At 37.9% G+C, this 17,830-nt stretch overlaps 1 protein-coding gene across 2 annotated transcripts in view; it reads right to left on the bottom strand.

Annotated features, from left to right (window-relative positions):
* Positions 1-17,830, bottom strand: part of sha (shavenoid) — a 150,417-nt gene that overhangs the window by 101,836 nt on the left and 30,751 nt on the right. For both annotated transcript variants that reach the window (XM_089096051.1, XM_089096056.1), the window contains exon 3: positions 2,094-2,237. In XM_089096051.1, the coding sequence (XP_088952177.1) occupies positions 2,094-2,237 (144 nt within the window). The remainder of the gene's footprint in view (positions 1-2,093; positions 2,238-17,830) is intronic.

Below are 17,830 nucleotides of genomic sequence, written 5' to 3'. Positions count from 1 at the left end.
TAACCTAATCTAGGTACCTTGTCCCCCCTAAACTCCCCAAAAAAACTATAGTTTTAAAATTTTAGATGTTATGACGGTTAGTGGTTCTGACGGATTTTTTTTGCCGATGTTATGACGGAATTGTGTCGATATTCTGACGTTAGTGCTCCTGACGGTTAGATGTTATGACACCTTCCTATCTATCTCACGTCTAAATATTGTGTAAAAAGACTTAGGGGTAAAACTTCACTAACTAACTAATCCAGTGAAACCTTTCACGGCTATTAGCAAGGCCGTGCCCAAGATTTTTTTTCGGAGGGGGGTTTTATTCCAAAAAAAAAATTCGGGGGGGGGGGGTTAAACAAAAAACTTAAAAAACGCATTCAAAATTTTGTTTATATCCATTTTTGTTACGTTTTTACGAGTCAGACAAACCCCTCCTCTGGGTACGGCCTTGGCTATTAGTGGTAAATATAGAGCGGCCGTTGTCAATAGTAACCAAAACTCTGAAGACCAGACTTTTGTTAACAATATAACTTCAAAATAATCTGGGTTCAATGGTGAATCCAAATATGTATGATTTATTCAGTTTAAAGTTGCTTATTCTAACTAACGAATTGTTATGCCATTAGCTAATAAAATTGAATGATTTAAAAAAGGCGAAACAGCCCCAAAAGTTGATCTCAATAAAAAAACTACACCATTAAGTTCAGCATATGCGCGCTGAGATGGGGGAGGGAGGGAGCTAGGACCTGAAATTCCAAGTTTTTCCGAATTTCTGGGCATCTTTTAGTCAAACTATGAAAATGATTTTTTTTTTTAAGTTTACCTTCCTCCCCAAAAAAAAATCTGAGTACGTGCCTCTCCCAGTTTCAGAAGTCATTCTGCCATGCGATAGCACATTCATTCTAAAAAACGTGCATGGAATGCACACAAAATTAACGGTTATTTTTATGCGTTTTCACAGTAATAGAGAATTGTATGGTTGCGTACCAGCTGCGAGGAAGACGGCCATGGGTTTTTCTTCTTTTTTTTGGGCCGAGAGGGAACGCCTGAAGCCTCAAGCCCCATATGCTTGGCCCTGAATTTTCAAACTTCCCATGAGAGGTCCTTCAGATCAACATGGAAGGGAAATTCGCTCCTAAGCTTCGTCTAATTTATAGAATATACTTAAATCAAGCATACCATATGGGTGCTGAGGAGTGACAACTTCTCGCTTATAGAAGCAGCGTTTTTAACAGGAACCTAAAATCTCAAAAATTAATAAAAAGGTTGAACTTAAGCGTAAAAAGCAAAGAGTTGAGGGATACTAAGCCCCGTTATATTCAGCATAACAATGATGTAACATTAAAAAGAACAGAAACTAAATATATAACATGTTTTTTCAACTGAGTGTAAAGACCGATGTTAAAACTTACGAGAGAAAGAATGAGGCTATATATGAGGTAGCTGCCAACTACTTCAGCTCCCCGCTCTTTAAGCTAAAGTTTCTTTTTGATTCAATTTACCTTAATAGCCTACTTTAAGACTGAATATGAAACTATTCCAAAAAGCGATAAGAAATATAAAAAAAAAACTTAAAGTTACCAACTTATTAGTTTATTCCTGTCTACATGTTTTGAGAAGAGCACTTGATAAATTTTGGCGTAAAGGACGAAGGGTTAAGGGGAGCTGTAGGCCCTCATATATAGTATAATTTATGTCGGTTTTAAATTTAGCCTCGCTTATTAATTTCAAGGAAAAATAAAATAAAATTTATAATTTGCCACATTTCAGCTGGTGAGGACTGTCTAATGTGAAACCATAGGATTGCGTACGACCTTCCTGCATTCTTCTATGCACGGCAAAGTCCTTTATCATTATTTTGGGGGAGGGAGAGGAGAGAGGGAGGCAGTCCACCCAAATATTTATCTGAAAGACCTTTCCCTCAAAAAATCTAAAATTTTGACCTAAAACTAGTGTTCTCTCATACTGGACGCATTTGAACCCCCTTCCTTCCAAAAATATAAAGATCGTATCCATAAGATTACAACACCCTATAGAAATAACAAATTGAATCTAATTGTGTTTCTTTTTATGAATAGAGAGTAAGAAGACAGATGCAACATTCTTACCTTCAACGTCGTTAACACATGCCTGAAGATCATCTCGGAAAACAGGTGTTGAACTACTGCACTGACACTGACAAGATCCAGGGCGGATAGTTTTAGCAAAACGCACTCCACCGCTATCACAGTAGTCATCTCGGCACGTCGATTCTAAAAAGGCATAAATTTATCAGGTATTTCACTTTGGTATGCCATCTAAAAAATAATAGGTTCTTTAGAAAAAGATACATAATCTTTAACTACAGATGCTGAATCTTTTATCAGAATTAAATTTTGAAACTAAAATTTTTTCATGAAAAGTAAAAAGTGAGTTTGAAACTTAAAGCGCGGAAAAGTATAATAAGTCACACAGAAATAACAGACTTCAAACTGTACTTCAAACTTAGAAGTACAATGAATCCGAATTTTAGACGATCAGAAACCCTTATTCATACTTTATTCATACTAATTTCTGCTCGTTTCTTGTCTGATACCCTCACCCCTCACTTATCATTTAACACTTTTTTTTTCAGAAATCGGAGGACTTTATCTCTTATCTTTCCAACTTAAGTTAGGGCACCATTACCGTTAGATTCACAATTTAGCTTGGAAGTTAAGTTTTTTTTAGTTATAGACATAAAAGTTTAATAATATAGAATAATTGTAGATATAATTAGATACCTAATTTGGAAGATGCAGAGAAAAGATGCATAGATATAAAGCTGCTTTGACGAAGATTTGAGATGAATTCAGGTCATAGCAATACCAGTCTATCCGAAACTTACACAAAACGGTAAGAGCTTCAGCCCCCCCCCCTCCCCTGCGAAGTTTAAATAGTTGTGTGATGGCACCATAATTTCCCACGTATTTTAAATGCAAAAAACGCACTCTTTTTTATTTGCCCCCCCCCCCCAAACGTTGCTCCCATGTCAAAAGTATAATCGGCTCTAAAATAAATCCTGTGTATGCGGTTATTTGATCTCTGGAGTGAAAACAGATTAATATTTTTTACTGCTGTTTTTTCTTTTTACTTTATCAATTTTGAAGGATTATTTTCGCATAACCAAAAATCAAATTAATAAGTATCATTTACGTTTTCAACAACTTCAGTTTAGCCAATTTGGCAAAAATATGACCTTTTTGGGGGGAAATGACTTATGTGTCAGTTATTTAAAAGGGAGTTTCTCCTCAGTCCGAAATTCTTAAGGGTTTTCTTATTTATTTTTTTTTAGGCACGATTATTTTTATTGTTTCACATATATCTAAATTTACACTTTTATTTGGATCCCTTTTATTCTTGAATTCTGACAACTTTTTTTATTTACGGAGGTATACTGGGCATGCTTTCATTCCTAAGAGTCTGTTCTCTTTTTATACCCCTTTCTCCATGCTTGTAGACCTTTTTTCCTAAGAAATGTGTATAGTCATTCCAAAGGACCCTTGATAAGAAATTTTTGGGATGGATTAGTGCTTGTGCTCATAAGAAAAAAAGGACAAATATAAATCGACATTTTAAGGAAATTTTCTAGACAAAACTTTTGCAAAAGTTTGCTTTCCTAGTTCCCTTCGTGGACCTTTGCCGCCCCCTTCCACTTGCTTCACTTACTACGATCGACACCTCAAACATTTGGACCTTACATGACATACATTTTGCTTGTAACTTGACGGCTATTAAGCTGCCATTCGGAGGCAACGCTATAGCGTTGCACTTAGTAAAGGTCATACGGGTTCAATGTTTTACTTTTTATTTCTTACTTATTTTCACAAAGATACTTCATATAAAAGGGGTGGTCGCATAAACTTTGGAAGTCGCTCATTCTATTGGAAATCGCAAGTTTTAGTGCCCTTTATAACAATTAAAAATGATCGGAGGGCAACTAGCCCCACCCCCTCTTTTCTTCAAATGCATCCGATCAAAATTTTGCGATAATCATTTTTTTCAAAATAGTCTAAGGTCAAACAACTGTACCTCCAGAGTTGAAAAAAACCCGCAGCACCCGAGGCAAAGGCCTTGTAAGTTATGCAAGTTGCAAATTGCTAATATATAGGGTTTTGTGGAAGCACTGGTCGTGTAAACTTCGGAGGAGGCTCATTCGGTTTGAAATTGAAATTACTTGTTCCCTTTTTAAGAGTCAAAAGTGATCGGAGGGCAACCAGCCCCTCCACGCCCCTTCGCCCAAATGCTTCTGATCAAAATTTTGAGTTAGCCATTCTGCTAAAAAAATAGTCCGAAGGTCAAATAACTATGGTTCTGGGCATGATACCCCCCCCGCCTTCTGAGGAAGGGCGATAAGTTATGGTAGTTGCCCATTGTTAACATACAAGGTTTTTATGGAAGTGTTAGTCGTATAAGCGTTGGAGGGGGATCATTCGATTGCCATTTATTCAAAATAGTCCAAAAGCCAAATAACTATACTCCCGGGGTTGAAAAACCCCCAACCCCTGAGGAAAGGACTGTAAGTTATGCAAGTTGCTTATTGGTAACGTATAATGTTTTTATGTAAAGGGAGGTTGTATAAGCTTTGATTGGAAATTCAAAAGTTTCAGTGTTCTTGTTAAGAATCAAAGGTGATCAAAGGGCAACCAGGCCCCCCCCACGCCTTTTATCCCCAAATGCATCAGATCAAAATTTCGAGATAGCAATGATGTTCAAAATAGTTCAAAGCTCAAACACCTATGCCAAATAACTCCGGAGTCGACACATCTCCCCCCAGTCTCTGGGCAAAGGCTATAAGCTATGCATTTTGCCCATTGTTAACATACAAGGATTTTTATTGGAAAAGAGGGCATGTTTGATCCTGGGTCTCCAAAATGGCTTCGGGTATTAATGTGAAACTTTAAGGAATATTGAGAGGGATGCCGAACACAGTCAAAAGACTCTATGTACTTGCTGGTTGTGAAAAGAAAATATCACCAATATCTATAGAACGACTGAGGGTATTAGGCCTAAGTTCAAAATTTCAAGGAATGTTTAGGAGATGTTGAAGAGAGATTTTAGGGTGACCAGCCCCCTCCTTGCTCTCCTTAGGTGTCCCCTATGCTCAAAACTAATTGAAATTTTAGAACTGTCATTTTTTTGGAACTAGTCAAAAGGTCTATTAGCTATACTTCCAGGAATGCCATAACCCCATAACCCTGGGGCCAAGATTGTAAATTATACAATTTGCCCGTCGTTCATATCCAGGATTATCATTAGAAAAAAGGGGAAATATTTGATTATGGGTGCATCTGAAAAAGCTAAGGGTATTAATGTGAAACTTGGAGAATCTTAAGAGGTATCTTGTACTAAATCAAAAGTGACTATGTGCTTCCAATTTCTCAAAAAGGATAATCTGCAGTATTCTAAGAACGGCTGAGGTTACTGAGTTGAGATTTTCAGGAAATATTGGGGGGATATTGAAATGTGGTTGGAAGGCCTCCAGCCCCCTCCCATGACTTTTTAGTTGCAATCCCTCCACAAATAATTGATAAAATTTGAAATAGACATCTTGTTCTAAATAGTCAGAATTCAAATAAATATGTCTATGAGGATGATATACCCTCCAGCTTTGGAGAGGGATTCTGAACACACTGTCTGCGTGCTGATTGTCAGAAGGGCGTATCATCAATATCTAAGGAACGGTTGAGAGTCATAAGTTGAAAATTTCAGGGGATGTTGAGGAGGCGTTGAAGAGCAATCAGAGGATAACCAGCCCCCTTGACCTTTTTGCATGATCTCTCCCCTCATCACTGATCAAAAATTTGAAAAAGTGGTTTTGTTCAAAAGAGTCAAAAGGTTTTGCAACTGTGCCTCCGTGGATGCAATGCTCCGCGCATCCCCGAGGATAAGGATTATAAATTTTACAATTTGCCCTTTTTTTACATGGAGGATTCATCATTAGGAAAGAGGATGAATTTTTTATTCTAGGTGTGTCCGAAAAGGCTAAAGGTATTAAGGTGAAACTTCGGGGAATATTAGGGGCATTTTAAGCTAAAATTAAAGATACTATGTGATGCTGTTTATCAAATAGTTAAGCTGTTAAAAAATGGTCGGAGGGCAACAAGTCTGCCTCCCATTCCCATTTTAGCTGACGTGTAAAAGCCTAAAGTCTACTGCGCCATTTGCGCTTTACTGAAAACGAATCATATTACAATTACTAACTTTTGCCCTTACAACACTAAAAATAAAAATAAATTTACAGTTAAATAAAATCTTAAACTGCAGAGCTTTCAGCAGTTAATATCATTACATATCAAATATTCAGTTTAATTTTATTAGTTCTTTCCATGGACTGTAGTAGTAACCTAGGTGCTGATCCAGCCGGCACAAGAAACGGGACAAGATAATAGTGTATACAATATGAACGGTACATGAAAAAATACATGAAAACCCACGCCTTTGACACTATATTTAGACATGGAAGCATGTTATGAAGCAATTGGGGGGATTACGTTCAATGAGAGTGAGTATCCTCTCACACCTATACCTCCTTGGTACCTTTTTAGAGCATGTACTCGGGGATACCTTTCCAAGCAACGTGATTAAACGCGCTTTTAAAATCGGAATGGTTTGATTGACATTTGCAAAAAATGGGTAATTAGTGATTGGATAATTTTTTAACATAAAATCTCTGAATAAAATATTTTTGGAGGGATGAGATGATGTGAGCGAGGTGTCTTAGAGTTCTTATAATGGTGTTATTTTGGGAGATTACGTTCCTTGACACCTTTTCAGAGCATGTACTCAAGGATACCTTTCCAAGCAACGTGATTAAACACTCTTTTACAATCGGAAATGTTTGATTGACATTTGAAAAAAATGGGTAATTAGTGATTGGATAATTTTTTAACATAATGCCTCTGACTAAAATATTTTTGGAGGGATGGGAGGATGGGGGCGAGGTGTCTTAGAGTACTTGTAATGGTGTTATTTGGGGAGATTACGTTCCTTGGCACCTTTTCAGAGCATGTACTTATGGATTTGCATACTTTATGTTCCTTCCTCTGCTATTTGGGTACGTTCCTTGACACCTTTCCAGAGCATTTGCTTATGGATTTGCTTGCCTTATGTTCCTTGACACCTTTTCAGGGTATGGACTTATGGATTTGGGTGGATTATGTTCCTTCCTGTGCTATTTCGAGAGATTCTGTTACTTGACACTTTTTCAGGGCATTTAGTTATGGATTTGGGTGGATTATGATCCTGCCTATGATATTCTATAGCGCTTATATTCCTTCGTATGCTATTATAAGAGTTTATGGTCCCTACCCATGCTATTCTAAGGGTTTATGTTCCCTCCTATGCTATTATAAGGGTGTATGTTCCCTCCCATGCTATTCTAAGGGTTTTTGTACCCTCCCATGCTATTCTAAGGGTTTATGTTCCATCCCATGCTATTCTATAGTGCTACATTCCTTCATACGCTACTCTAAGGGTTTATGTTCCCTTCCATGCTATTCCCTAGTGCTTTGTTTCTTCCTATGTTATTCTAACGGACCTCCACACGTGATTAAACACGTTTTGAAACTACGTGCTATTTGCTTATGTCCCGTTGGTACCTTTCCAAACGAGCGGGGATTCCCATCCAGTTCCTAAACATTGCAAAAAAGCTGGCAAGCATTTTTACATTCAACCATACATTCACGCCTGTGAGATTAGAGTTACACGTGGACATTGCGAAAAAAGCTGGCAAGCATTTTTACATTCAACCATACATTCACGCCTATGAGATTACAGTTACACGTGGACATTGAGAAAAAAGCTGGCAAGCATTTTTACATTCAACCATACATTCACGCCTGTGAGATTAGAGCTACACGTGGACATTGCGAAAAAAGCTGGCAAGCATTTTTACATTCAACCATACATTCACGCCTGTGAGATTAGAGTTACACGTGGACATTGCGAAAAAAGCTGGCAAGCATTTTTACATTCAACCATACATTCACGCCTGTGAGATTAGAGTTACACGTGGACATTGCGAAAAAGGCTGGCAAGCATTTTTAAATTCAACCCTACATTCACGCCTGTGAGATTAGAGTTACACGTGGACATTGTGAAAAAAGCTGGCAAGCATTTTTACATTCAACCATACATTCACGCCTGTGAGATTAGAGTTACACGCGGACATTGCGAAAAAAGCTGGCAAGCATTTTTACATTCAACCATACATCCACGCCTACAAGAAAATGAAATAATTTAGCTCGTATGATCAATTTAATTTTTTTTTTCTTAATGCAGTAGTTTTTTAGTAAGGACACTCAATATCCTAAAAGTGTCTGATTCAAACTTTTACCTTGAGCATCGATGTTGTTAGCAGAATTTCAAAAGGATCGTTTATGAGTGCTGGCGTATCTGATGAAATAATTTAGGTCGTATGATAAATATTTTTTTTTAATGCCGTAGTTTTTCAGTAAGGACACTCGATATCCTAAAAGTATTTGATTCAAACTTTTACCTTGAGAATCAATGTTGTTAGCAGAATCTCAAAAGGATCGTTTATGAGTGCTGGCCTATCTGATTAAATAATTTAGGTCGTATGATCAATTTAATTTTTTTTTTTTAATGCAGTAGTTTTTCAGTAAGGACACTCGATATCCTAAAAGTTTTTGATTCAAAGTTTTACCTTGAGAATCGATGTTGTTAACAGAATTTCAAAGGGATTGTTTATGACTGCTGGCGTATGTGATGAAATAATTCAGGTCGTATGATAATTTTTTTTTAATACAGTAGTTATTCAATAAGGACACCCGATATCCTAAAAGTGTTTGATTCCAACTTTTACCTTGAGCATCGATGTTGTTAGCAGAATTTCAAAAGGATCGTTTATGAGTGCTGGCGTATCTGATGAAATAATTTAGGTCGTATGATAAATTTAATTTTTTTTTAATACAGTAGGACACTCGATATCCTAAAAGTGTTTGATTCCAACTTTTACCTCGAGCATCGATGTTGTTAGCAGAATTTCAAAAGGATCGTTTATGAGTGCTGGCGTATCTAATGAAATAATTTAGGTTGTATGATAAATTTAATTTTTTTTTTAATGCAGTAGTTTTTTAGTAAGGACACTCGATATCCTAAAAGTGACTGATTCAAACTTTTACCTTGAGCATCGACGTTATTAGCAGAATTTCAAAAGGATCATTTATAAGTGCTGGCGTATCTGATGAAATAATTTAGGTTGTATGATAAATTAATTTTTTTTATTGCACTAGGTTGTCATTACGATCACTCTATATGCTTAAAGTGTTTGATTCTAACTTTTACCTTGAGAAGCGATGTTGTTAGCTGAATTTCAAAAGGATCGCTTATTAGTGCTAGATTCTCTGATGAAATAATTTAGGTCGTATGATAAATTTAATTTATTTTTTTTTATGCAGTAGTTTTTCAGTAAGGACACTCGATATGCTAAAAGTGTTTGATTCAAACTTTTACCTTGAGCATCGATGTTCACACACACACACACACACACAGAGACGACACACACACACAGAGATGACACACACACAGAGACCAAACACACAAAGAGACGACACACGCACAGAGACGATACACACACACAGAGAACACACACACAGAGACAACACACACACACACAGAGACGACACACACATAACGACAACACACGCACAGAGACTATACGCACACACACACGACACACACACACACACACATATAACACACATGCACAGAGACGAAACACAAACACACAAACACACACACAGAGACGACACACACACAGAGACGAGACACACACACACACACAGACGACACACACACAGAGATGACACACACACAGAGACGATACACACATAGAGAAGACACGCACACAGAGACGACACACACACAGAGACGACACACACACAGATACGAGACACACATAGAGACGATACACGCACAGAGACGACACACATACAAAGACAACAAGCACAGAGACAACACGCACACAGAGACAACACACACACAGAGCCGACACAAACACATAGCGACGACACACGCACAGAGACGACACACACACAGAGACGACAACACACAGAGAGAAGACACAATCACAGAGACGACACCCACACAGAGACGACACACACACACAGAGAGACGACACATTCAAAGTGACGACTTACACATAGAGAAGACAAACACACAGAGACGACAAACATAGAGAGACGACACACACACGGAGACACGACAAACACACAGAGAAAACACACACACAGAGACGACACACACACAGATACGAAACACACAAAGAGACGACACACGCACAGAGACGACACACACACACAGAGTCGACTCACACACAGAGAGGACAAACACACAGAGACGAAACACACACACACACACACACAGACGACACACACACAGAGATGACACACACACAGAGACGATACACACATAGAGACGACACGCACAAAGAGACGACACACACACAGAGACGATACACACACAGATACGAGACACACATAGAGACGACACACGCACAGAGACGACACACACACAAAGACCACAAGCACAGAGAACAACACGCATACAGAGAAAAGACAGACACACACAGAGACGACACACACACACATAGCGACGACACACGCACAGAGACGAAACACAAACACAGACGACAACACACAGAGAGAAGACACACGCACAGAGACGACACACACAGAGAGACGACACACACACACACACAGAGAGACGACACACTCAAAGTGACGACTTACACATAGAGACGACAAACACACAGAGACGACAAACACACAGAGACGACACACACACGGAGAGACGACAAACACACTGAGACAAAAACACACAAAGAGACGACACACACACAGATACGAAACACACAAAGAGACGACACGCACACAGAGACGACACACACACAGAGTCGACTCACAAACAGAGAGGACAAACACACAGAGACGACAGACATAAGGAGACGAATCACACAAAGAGAGGACAAACACACAGATACGAAACACACACACATAGAGACAGCACACACAGAGACGAGACATATACAGAGGCGACACACACACACAGAGAGGACTAACATACAGAGAAGACACAAAAACAGAGACGACACACCCACAGAGACGAGACGCACACAGATACAAAACTCACATAGAGACGACACACATACATAGAGACAGCACACATACACACACACACACACACACACACGACGACACCCACACAGAGAGGACACACACACAGAGAGACGACACACACAAAGTGACGACTTACACATAGAGATGACACACGCACAGAGACGACAAACACACAGAGACGATACACATAGAGGGACAACACACACACACACATAGAGCCGACTCACACACAGAGAGGACAAACACACAGAGACGGCAGACACAAACACACAGAGACGACAGACACAGAGAGACGACTCACTCATAGAGAGGACAAACACACAGAAACGACATGCACACACACAGAGACGACACACACGTAGAGACAACACAGACACAGAGACGACACACACACACAGACAAAACACACAAAGAGACGACACATACACAGAGACCACACACACGCACACAGAGACGATAAACATACAGAGAAGACACAAAAACAGAGACGACACACCCACAGAGATGACACACACATTGAGACGAAACACGCACAGACACGACACACAAACAGAGTCATAGTGAGAGAGATATCCAAAAAGTTGGATTGATCTAGGTTCACTTAGAGTGGCACGCCACAAGACACGACACACAAAAAGAGTTATAGTGAGAGAGATATCCAAAAAAATGGCTTGATCTAGGTTCACTTAGAGTGGCGCGCCACTCTAACTGGACATAAGCAAATAACATGTAGTTTCAAAACGTGTTTAATCACGTGTAGAGGTCCCATAGAATAACATAGGAAGGAACATAGCGCTATAAAATAGCATGGGAGGGAAAATAAGCCCTTAGAATAGCATAGGAAGGAACATAGTGCTATAGAATTGCATGGGAGGGAAAATAAATCCTTGGAATAGCATGGGAGGGAACATAAACCCTTAGAATAGCATGGGAGGGAACATAAGCCATTATAATAGAATAGGAGGGAACATAAGCCCTTAGAATAGCATGGGAGGGAACATAAACCCTTAGAATAGCATAGGAGGGAACATAAGCCCTTAGAATAGCATGGGGAGGGAACATAAACCCTTAGAATAGCATAGGAGGGAACATAAGCCCTTAGAATAGCATGGGGAGGGAACATAGCGTTATAGAATAGCATGGGAGGAACATAAGCCCTTAGAATAGCATAGGAAGGAGCATAATCCACTCAAATCCATAAGTACATGCCCTGAAAACGTGTCAAGGAACGTAATCTCCCCAAATAGCACAGGAAGGAACATAATCCACCCAAATCCATAAGTACATACCCTGAAAAGGTGGCAAGGAACATAAGGCAAGCAAATCCATAAGTACATGCTCTGGAAAGGTGTCAAGGAACGTAAAGTACCCAAATAGCACAGGAAGGAACATAAAGTATGCAAATCCATAAGTACATGCTCTGAAAAGGTGCCACGGAACGTAATCTCACCAAATAACACCATTATAAGTACTCAAAGACACCTCGCTCCCATCATTCCATCCTTCCAAAAATATTTTATTCAGAGATTTCTTGTTAAAAAAATTATCCAATCACTAATTACCCCTTTTTTGCAAATGTCAATCAAACAATTCAGATTGTAAAAGCGTGTTTAATCACGTTGCTTGGAAAGGTATCCACGAGTACATGTTCTGAAAAGGTGCCAAGGAACGTAATCTCCCCAAACAACACCATTATAAGTACTCTAAGACACCTCGCTCCCATCATCCCATCCCTCCAAAAATATTTTATTCAGAGATTTCATGTTAAAAATTATCCAATCACTAATTACCCCTTTTTTGCAACTGTCAATCAAACAATTCCGATTTTAAAAGCGTGTTTAATCGCTGTGCTTGGAAAGGTATCCACGAGTACATGTTCTGAAAAGGTGCCAAGGAACGTAATCTCCCCAAACAACACCATTATAAGTACTCTAAGACACCTCGCTCCCATCATCCCATCCCTCCAAAAATATTTTATTCAGAGATTTCATGTTAAAAAATTATCCAATCACTAATTACCCATTTTTTGCAAATGTCAATCAAACCATTCCGATTGTAAAAGCGTGTTTAATCACGTTGCTTGGAAAGGTATCCACGAGTACATGCTCTAAAAAGGTGCCAAGGAAGTATAGGTGTGAGAGGATACTCACTCTCATTGAACGTAATCTCCCCAATTGCTTCATAACATGCTTCCATGTCTAACTATAGTGTCAAAGGCGTGGGTTTTCATGTATTTTTTCATGTACCGTTCATATTGTATACACTATTATCTTGTCCCGTTTCTTGTGCCGGCTGGATCAGCACCTATGTTACTACTGACTGTCCGAGATGCATAGGCCTATAGTCAAACAGTTCGTGGTAAGGAACTGTAAGTAAGGAGCGACCCGGCTCAATCGTAACCGAAACTCTAGAAAACGGAATTTTGATACCAATAGATACATCAAAAGAATCAGATTTTAATGCTGATTTAAAATATATAAGTTTCATCAAGTTAAGTTCTACCTATCAAAAGTTACGCACCTGAGAAAATTTGGCTGATTTTCGAAAAAAGGGGAAAAGACCCCCTAAAAGCTATAGAACCCTAATGAAAATCACACCATCATATTCAGCGTATCAGAGAACCCTACTGCATAGGTTTCAAGCTCCTATCTACAAAAATGTGGAATTTTGCATTTTTTTCCAGACGAAAGATCACGGATGCGTGTTTATTTGTTTGTTTGTTTTTTTTTCCCACGGGTGATCGTATCAACCCAGTGGTCCTAAAATATCGTGGAAATTAAAAGTTCTAGCACTCTTTTCAAGTGACCGAAAAAATGGAGGGCAACTAGGCCCCCTCCCACGCTCATTTTTTCCCAAAGTCACCCGATCAAAATTTTGAGATAGCCATTTTGTTCAGCATGGTCAAAAATATGATAACTATGTCTTTTAGGATGACTTAATCCCCCAAAGTCCCCGGGGAGAGGGCTGAAAGTTATGAACTTTACCCAATGTTAACATATAGTATTGGTTATTGGGAAGTATACAGACGTTTTCAGAGGGAATTTTTTGTGGTAGTGGGGGGGGGAGGTCGGGGGTTATGTGGGAGGATCTTTCCATGAAGGAAGTTTTCATGGGAGAAGGGACATTGCTATGAAGGGGGTGCCGGATTTCCCAGCATTATTTAAAAAAATATCAGAAATTAAATATAAAAAAAACAAGTTTTATAACTGAAAGCAAGCAGCAACATCAAAACTTAAAACGACGGAAAATATTACGTATATGATTGGTTTCATCCCCTAGTCAATACCTCGCTCTTTAAGCTAAAGACTATTTAGTACTTTCATAAGAGCTATTTATTCTGATTAACGGCATTTGTGATTAAGCGGTCATTTTTAAAGAATCGGAACAAAATTCGAACTCTTGCTTAAAGAGCATGGTATTGACTAGGAGGCGAACCCTCTAATATACGTAATAAAAAATATAAGAATATAGAGGTTCGTTACGTAAGTTAATTCGTAAGTTACGTATATTTATTACTAATAAAAACGTTCGTAAATAAAATTAAACAGGTTTCGAGAAAGCCATTTAACCAAATAAAAGTAAAATTAATATTCAATTTTTTTTTAATTATTCATGTACGGTGAGCCAAAATCAAAACCTGTATTAATTAAAAAACGTTCAAAAATTAAATAAAAAAAACAAGTTTTTTTAACTGAATGTATAAGGAACGCCGTTAAAACTTAAAACGAACAGAAATTATTCCGTATATGAAAGGGGCTGTCCCCTCCTCAACGCCTCGCTCTTTACGCTAAAGTTTGACTTTCTCACAACTCTATTTTTTTAAACAGTGAAACTCTTGTTAAACTCAAAGTTAAACCCAAACTCTTGTTTGTAGTGATTTTTGGTTGTTTTAAGTTCGATTTGAATATTCAACTTGTAAGATTTATTTATTCATTTGTATTAGTACCTGTTGCGTATTTTGTTTGCTATGACTGTTTATTTAGTTTCTGTTCGCTTTGGGTTTCATTTATTCTTTAATAGTATTTTCTGGTAATTTGGAGTTTGAATTATTATAGGAATTTATTTCTGCTGGTCTTGGCTCTTAATAGGGCTCTGTACTATTATTTGGAGAACTTTTTTTTGCATTAATCCTTAAAAAAGCATCTCAGCTAAGGGTCAAGTTTATAGATGAAATATTTTTACCGAGTTTTCCAAAATGCTATGAACTTGAATAATAAAACTAAGGATAAAGCGGTTTACGTTCAGACGACACTCTCCATGTGTCTGAGCGGACCATTAGTGTAAATGAATATTCGTTCACATCGTGTCTTTTAGAGAGTTTGAGCGGTGAGTGGCCCCACTCTTATGCGCAGCATTTCCTTTTCATTCTAGGTTTCATTTAGTCATCCGTAATAATATATGTTGTATTTAAATCTAATATTACTATCAATTTTATTTCGCTTAGGTTTTATTTAGTTTTTTTTTAGGTTTTATTTATGTGTGTTTTGAGTTTGACTTTTATCTGCTTGTTCCTAAGTCATCACGCCCAATATGGTTATTATAGCTTTGCCTATACTATCCTTGGGCTCCAACTCTGACCCGGTAGCTCTATTTTAATTCTTCTCCTTCTTCCTATGAATTAATTATTTCTTCTTCTACTCTGTTCCTTTGTTTCATAGGCAAAGCAAGGTCCAAATAGGAATAAGATTTCGCCGGATTGAGAAAAAATTATGTCGTAGCCCATTCAGCTGCATGGGTAAACGCTCAAAAGCAGATCGGCACCATGGGAAACGGATCGGTTTTCCCATGCATCTGAACGGACGATTAGTGTAAATGAATATTCGTTCACTTCAGTTTCGCATCAGACAGGAAGAATTCGTTTTTTCCGGCCATCAAGATTTTGTTTCGAATAAGTCAAAGGTTTGTGTTCGAATTAGAGTATGTAGTATAGAGTAGCCTATGGAATACCAATAGAATATAAACCAAATGTTTTGCTTTTTTTAATTGGTACTCACAGGAGTCATTTTATCAAGGAATGTTCTTTCTGAAAAAAGAAAAGAAATTTTGTTTGCCTAAAAAAAGATTTAGAAAAATTTCGTTTTCAATCAGAACAGCCAGGCAGAATTCGCAGAGCAACATCAATCTGTTATGTTCATGTCATCTTCGGTATCAATAAGTTTAAGGGGTTTAAGGTTCATTTTCGAAAATCTCAACATATTATTTTCATAATTAAAAATTAATATTCACTTAAATTCAAATAAAGGATGTTTTTTTCTAAATGAGTGTCAATTTATAATTTTTTCTCACTTAGAGAGTGCAGTCAAGAAATTTCGCCTAGTCTGGCCTACGATTTGCTCATTATTAGGCTGCTGCTGATTCCACAACCATGATGGGGGACTACAATCCTCCAGTTGAGGGTTGTCAACGTAATTTCAGTGCTACAATTTTGTGTTTCCCAGCCTTATTTACTCCATTGGTGGCTCCTAAAGTAAACTGCCATATGGCAGTTTACTGTGGCGATCACACGATAAATTATTATGAAATAAATTATTAGATAAGAGCATTAACTTCAAGATGGATCGTTAACCATCTCTCTAAAATTTTCATTCAACCTACCAGCCGTGGCGGAAAAAGAGATGCACAATACAGTTGTCCATGCAAAAATACAACAATGCTTGTTTTTCATTCTGGGATGCAACAAACCTTTAGTTTGTGGTTTTTTTTTTTATAAAATCCAAATAAATTTGTTGTTATAAGTACATACTAAAATTCTGTTGAATCCGAATAAAAGTTTTTAATTCTGAATCAGTGTTTGTTTGAACATTTTTCTAACTAGACACTTACTCAGAGCTATCGTTTCTAAATTCTCAATTGTTATAGACCGTAGTTCACTCTTTACTAAATTGCAGCTCTATTAAAAATCTAGTTATATGGTCAGATCTAGAACAGTTCTATTCAATATCCTAGATCTGTGTTCTTCAAGCACCGTGAAATTAAGGTCAAGCCGTTGTACACTGGCTGAGAGTTGAGAAATCAAAATGAAGTGGATCTTTATGTTTTCTTCTTTTATAATAGTCTCAAAACTGAAAGTTACAACCGGCTCTGGGCTTCCAGGCCTATTACCTAAATGCATTTTTAATTGCAATACCTGGCTTTTACTCGGAGATTGTCGTATTTTTGCGGTTAACTGTTTAGTATAGTTAAGAAAGATAACTGGAAGTAAAAATCCCTAAGGAAGATGAGTGAAAAATAGACCATAGCATGTTATTTCAATGTGTCGAAGCTAACTGCTTGTCACCCATGAGTTTTGTAACAGTTCTTTAACTCTCTTCTATTAACTCTGACCTAGAGCAGCGTTTTTCTACCTTTTTATTCTTGAATACCGAGAAATAGGGGCAGTGTTTTTCACAATAGCTGACAATTGAGGAATCAAAATTAAAATTGATTTTGATGGTATTTTAGGCATTTTAGTGTTATTGAAACTTTTAAAGTTTTGCAATCGTTTAAAGAGTTTGCGGATAGTTACAGTAGGTTCTGGTAGAATATGGGAAAGTTTGGTCAAGGAAAGTTGGTAATGCGGTGCCACTCTGAGAATTTTGGCTTATGGATCTGATTGAAAACTAAATTCTGTCAAATCTATCTAGAAAATTGGCAGTAAAAGACTGCCAATTATCCCAAGATCGCCAATTTCTGTCGGCTTTGGGTTC

Source organism: Artemia sp. Qi Xiang Cuo, chromosome 1 (genome assembly GCF_049724085.1).
Source record: "Artemia sp. Qi Xiang Cuo chromosome 1, ASM4972408v1, whole genome shotgun sequence".
In the NCBI taxonomy this organism is placed as follows: Eukaryota; Metazoa; Arthropoda; class Branchiopoda; order Anostraca; family Artemiidae; genus Artemia; species Artemia sp. Qi Xiang Cuo.
Note: the sequence above shows the minus strand (reverse complement) of the source record. Positions and strands in the feature narration are given on the sequence as shown.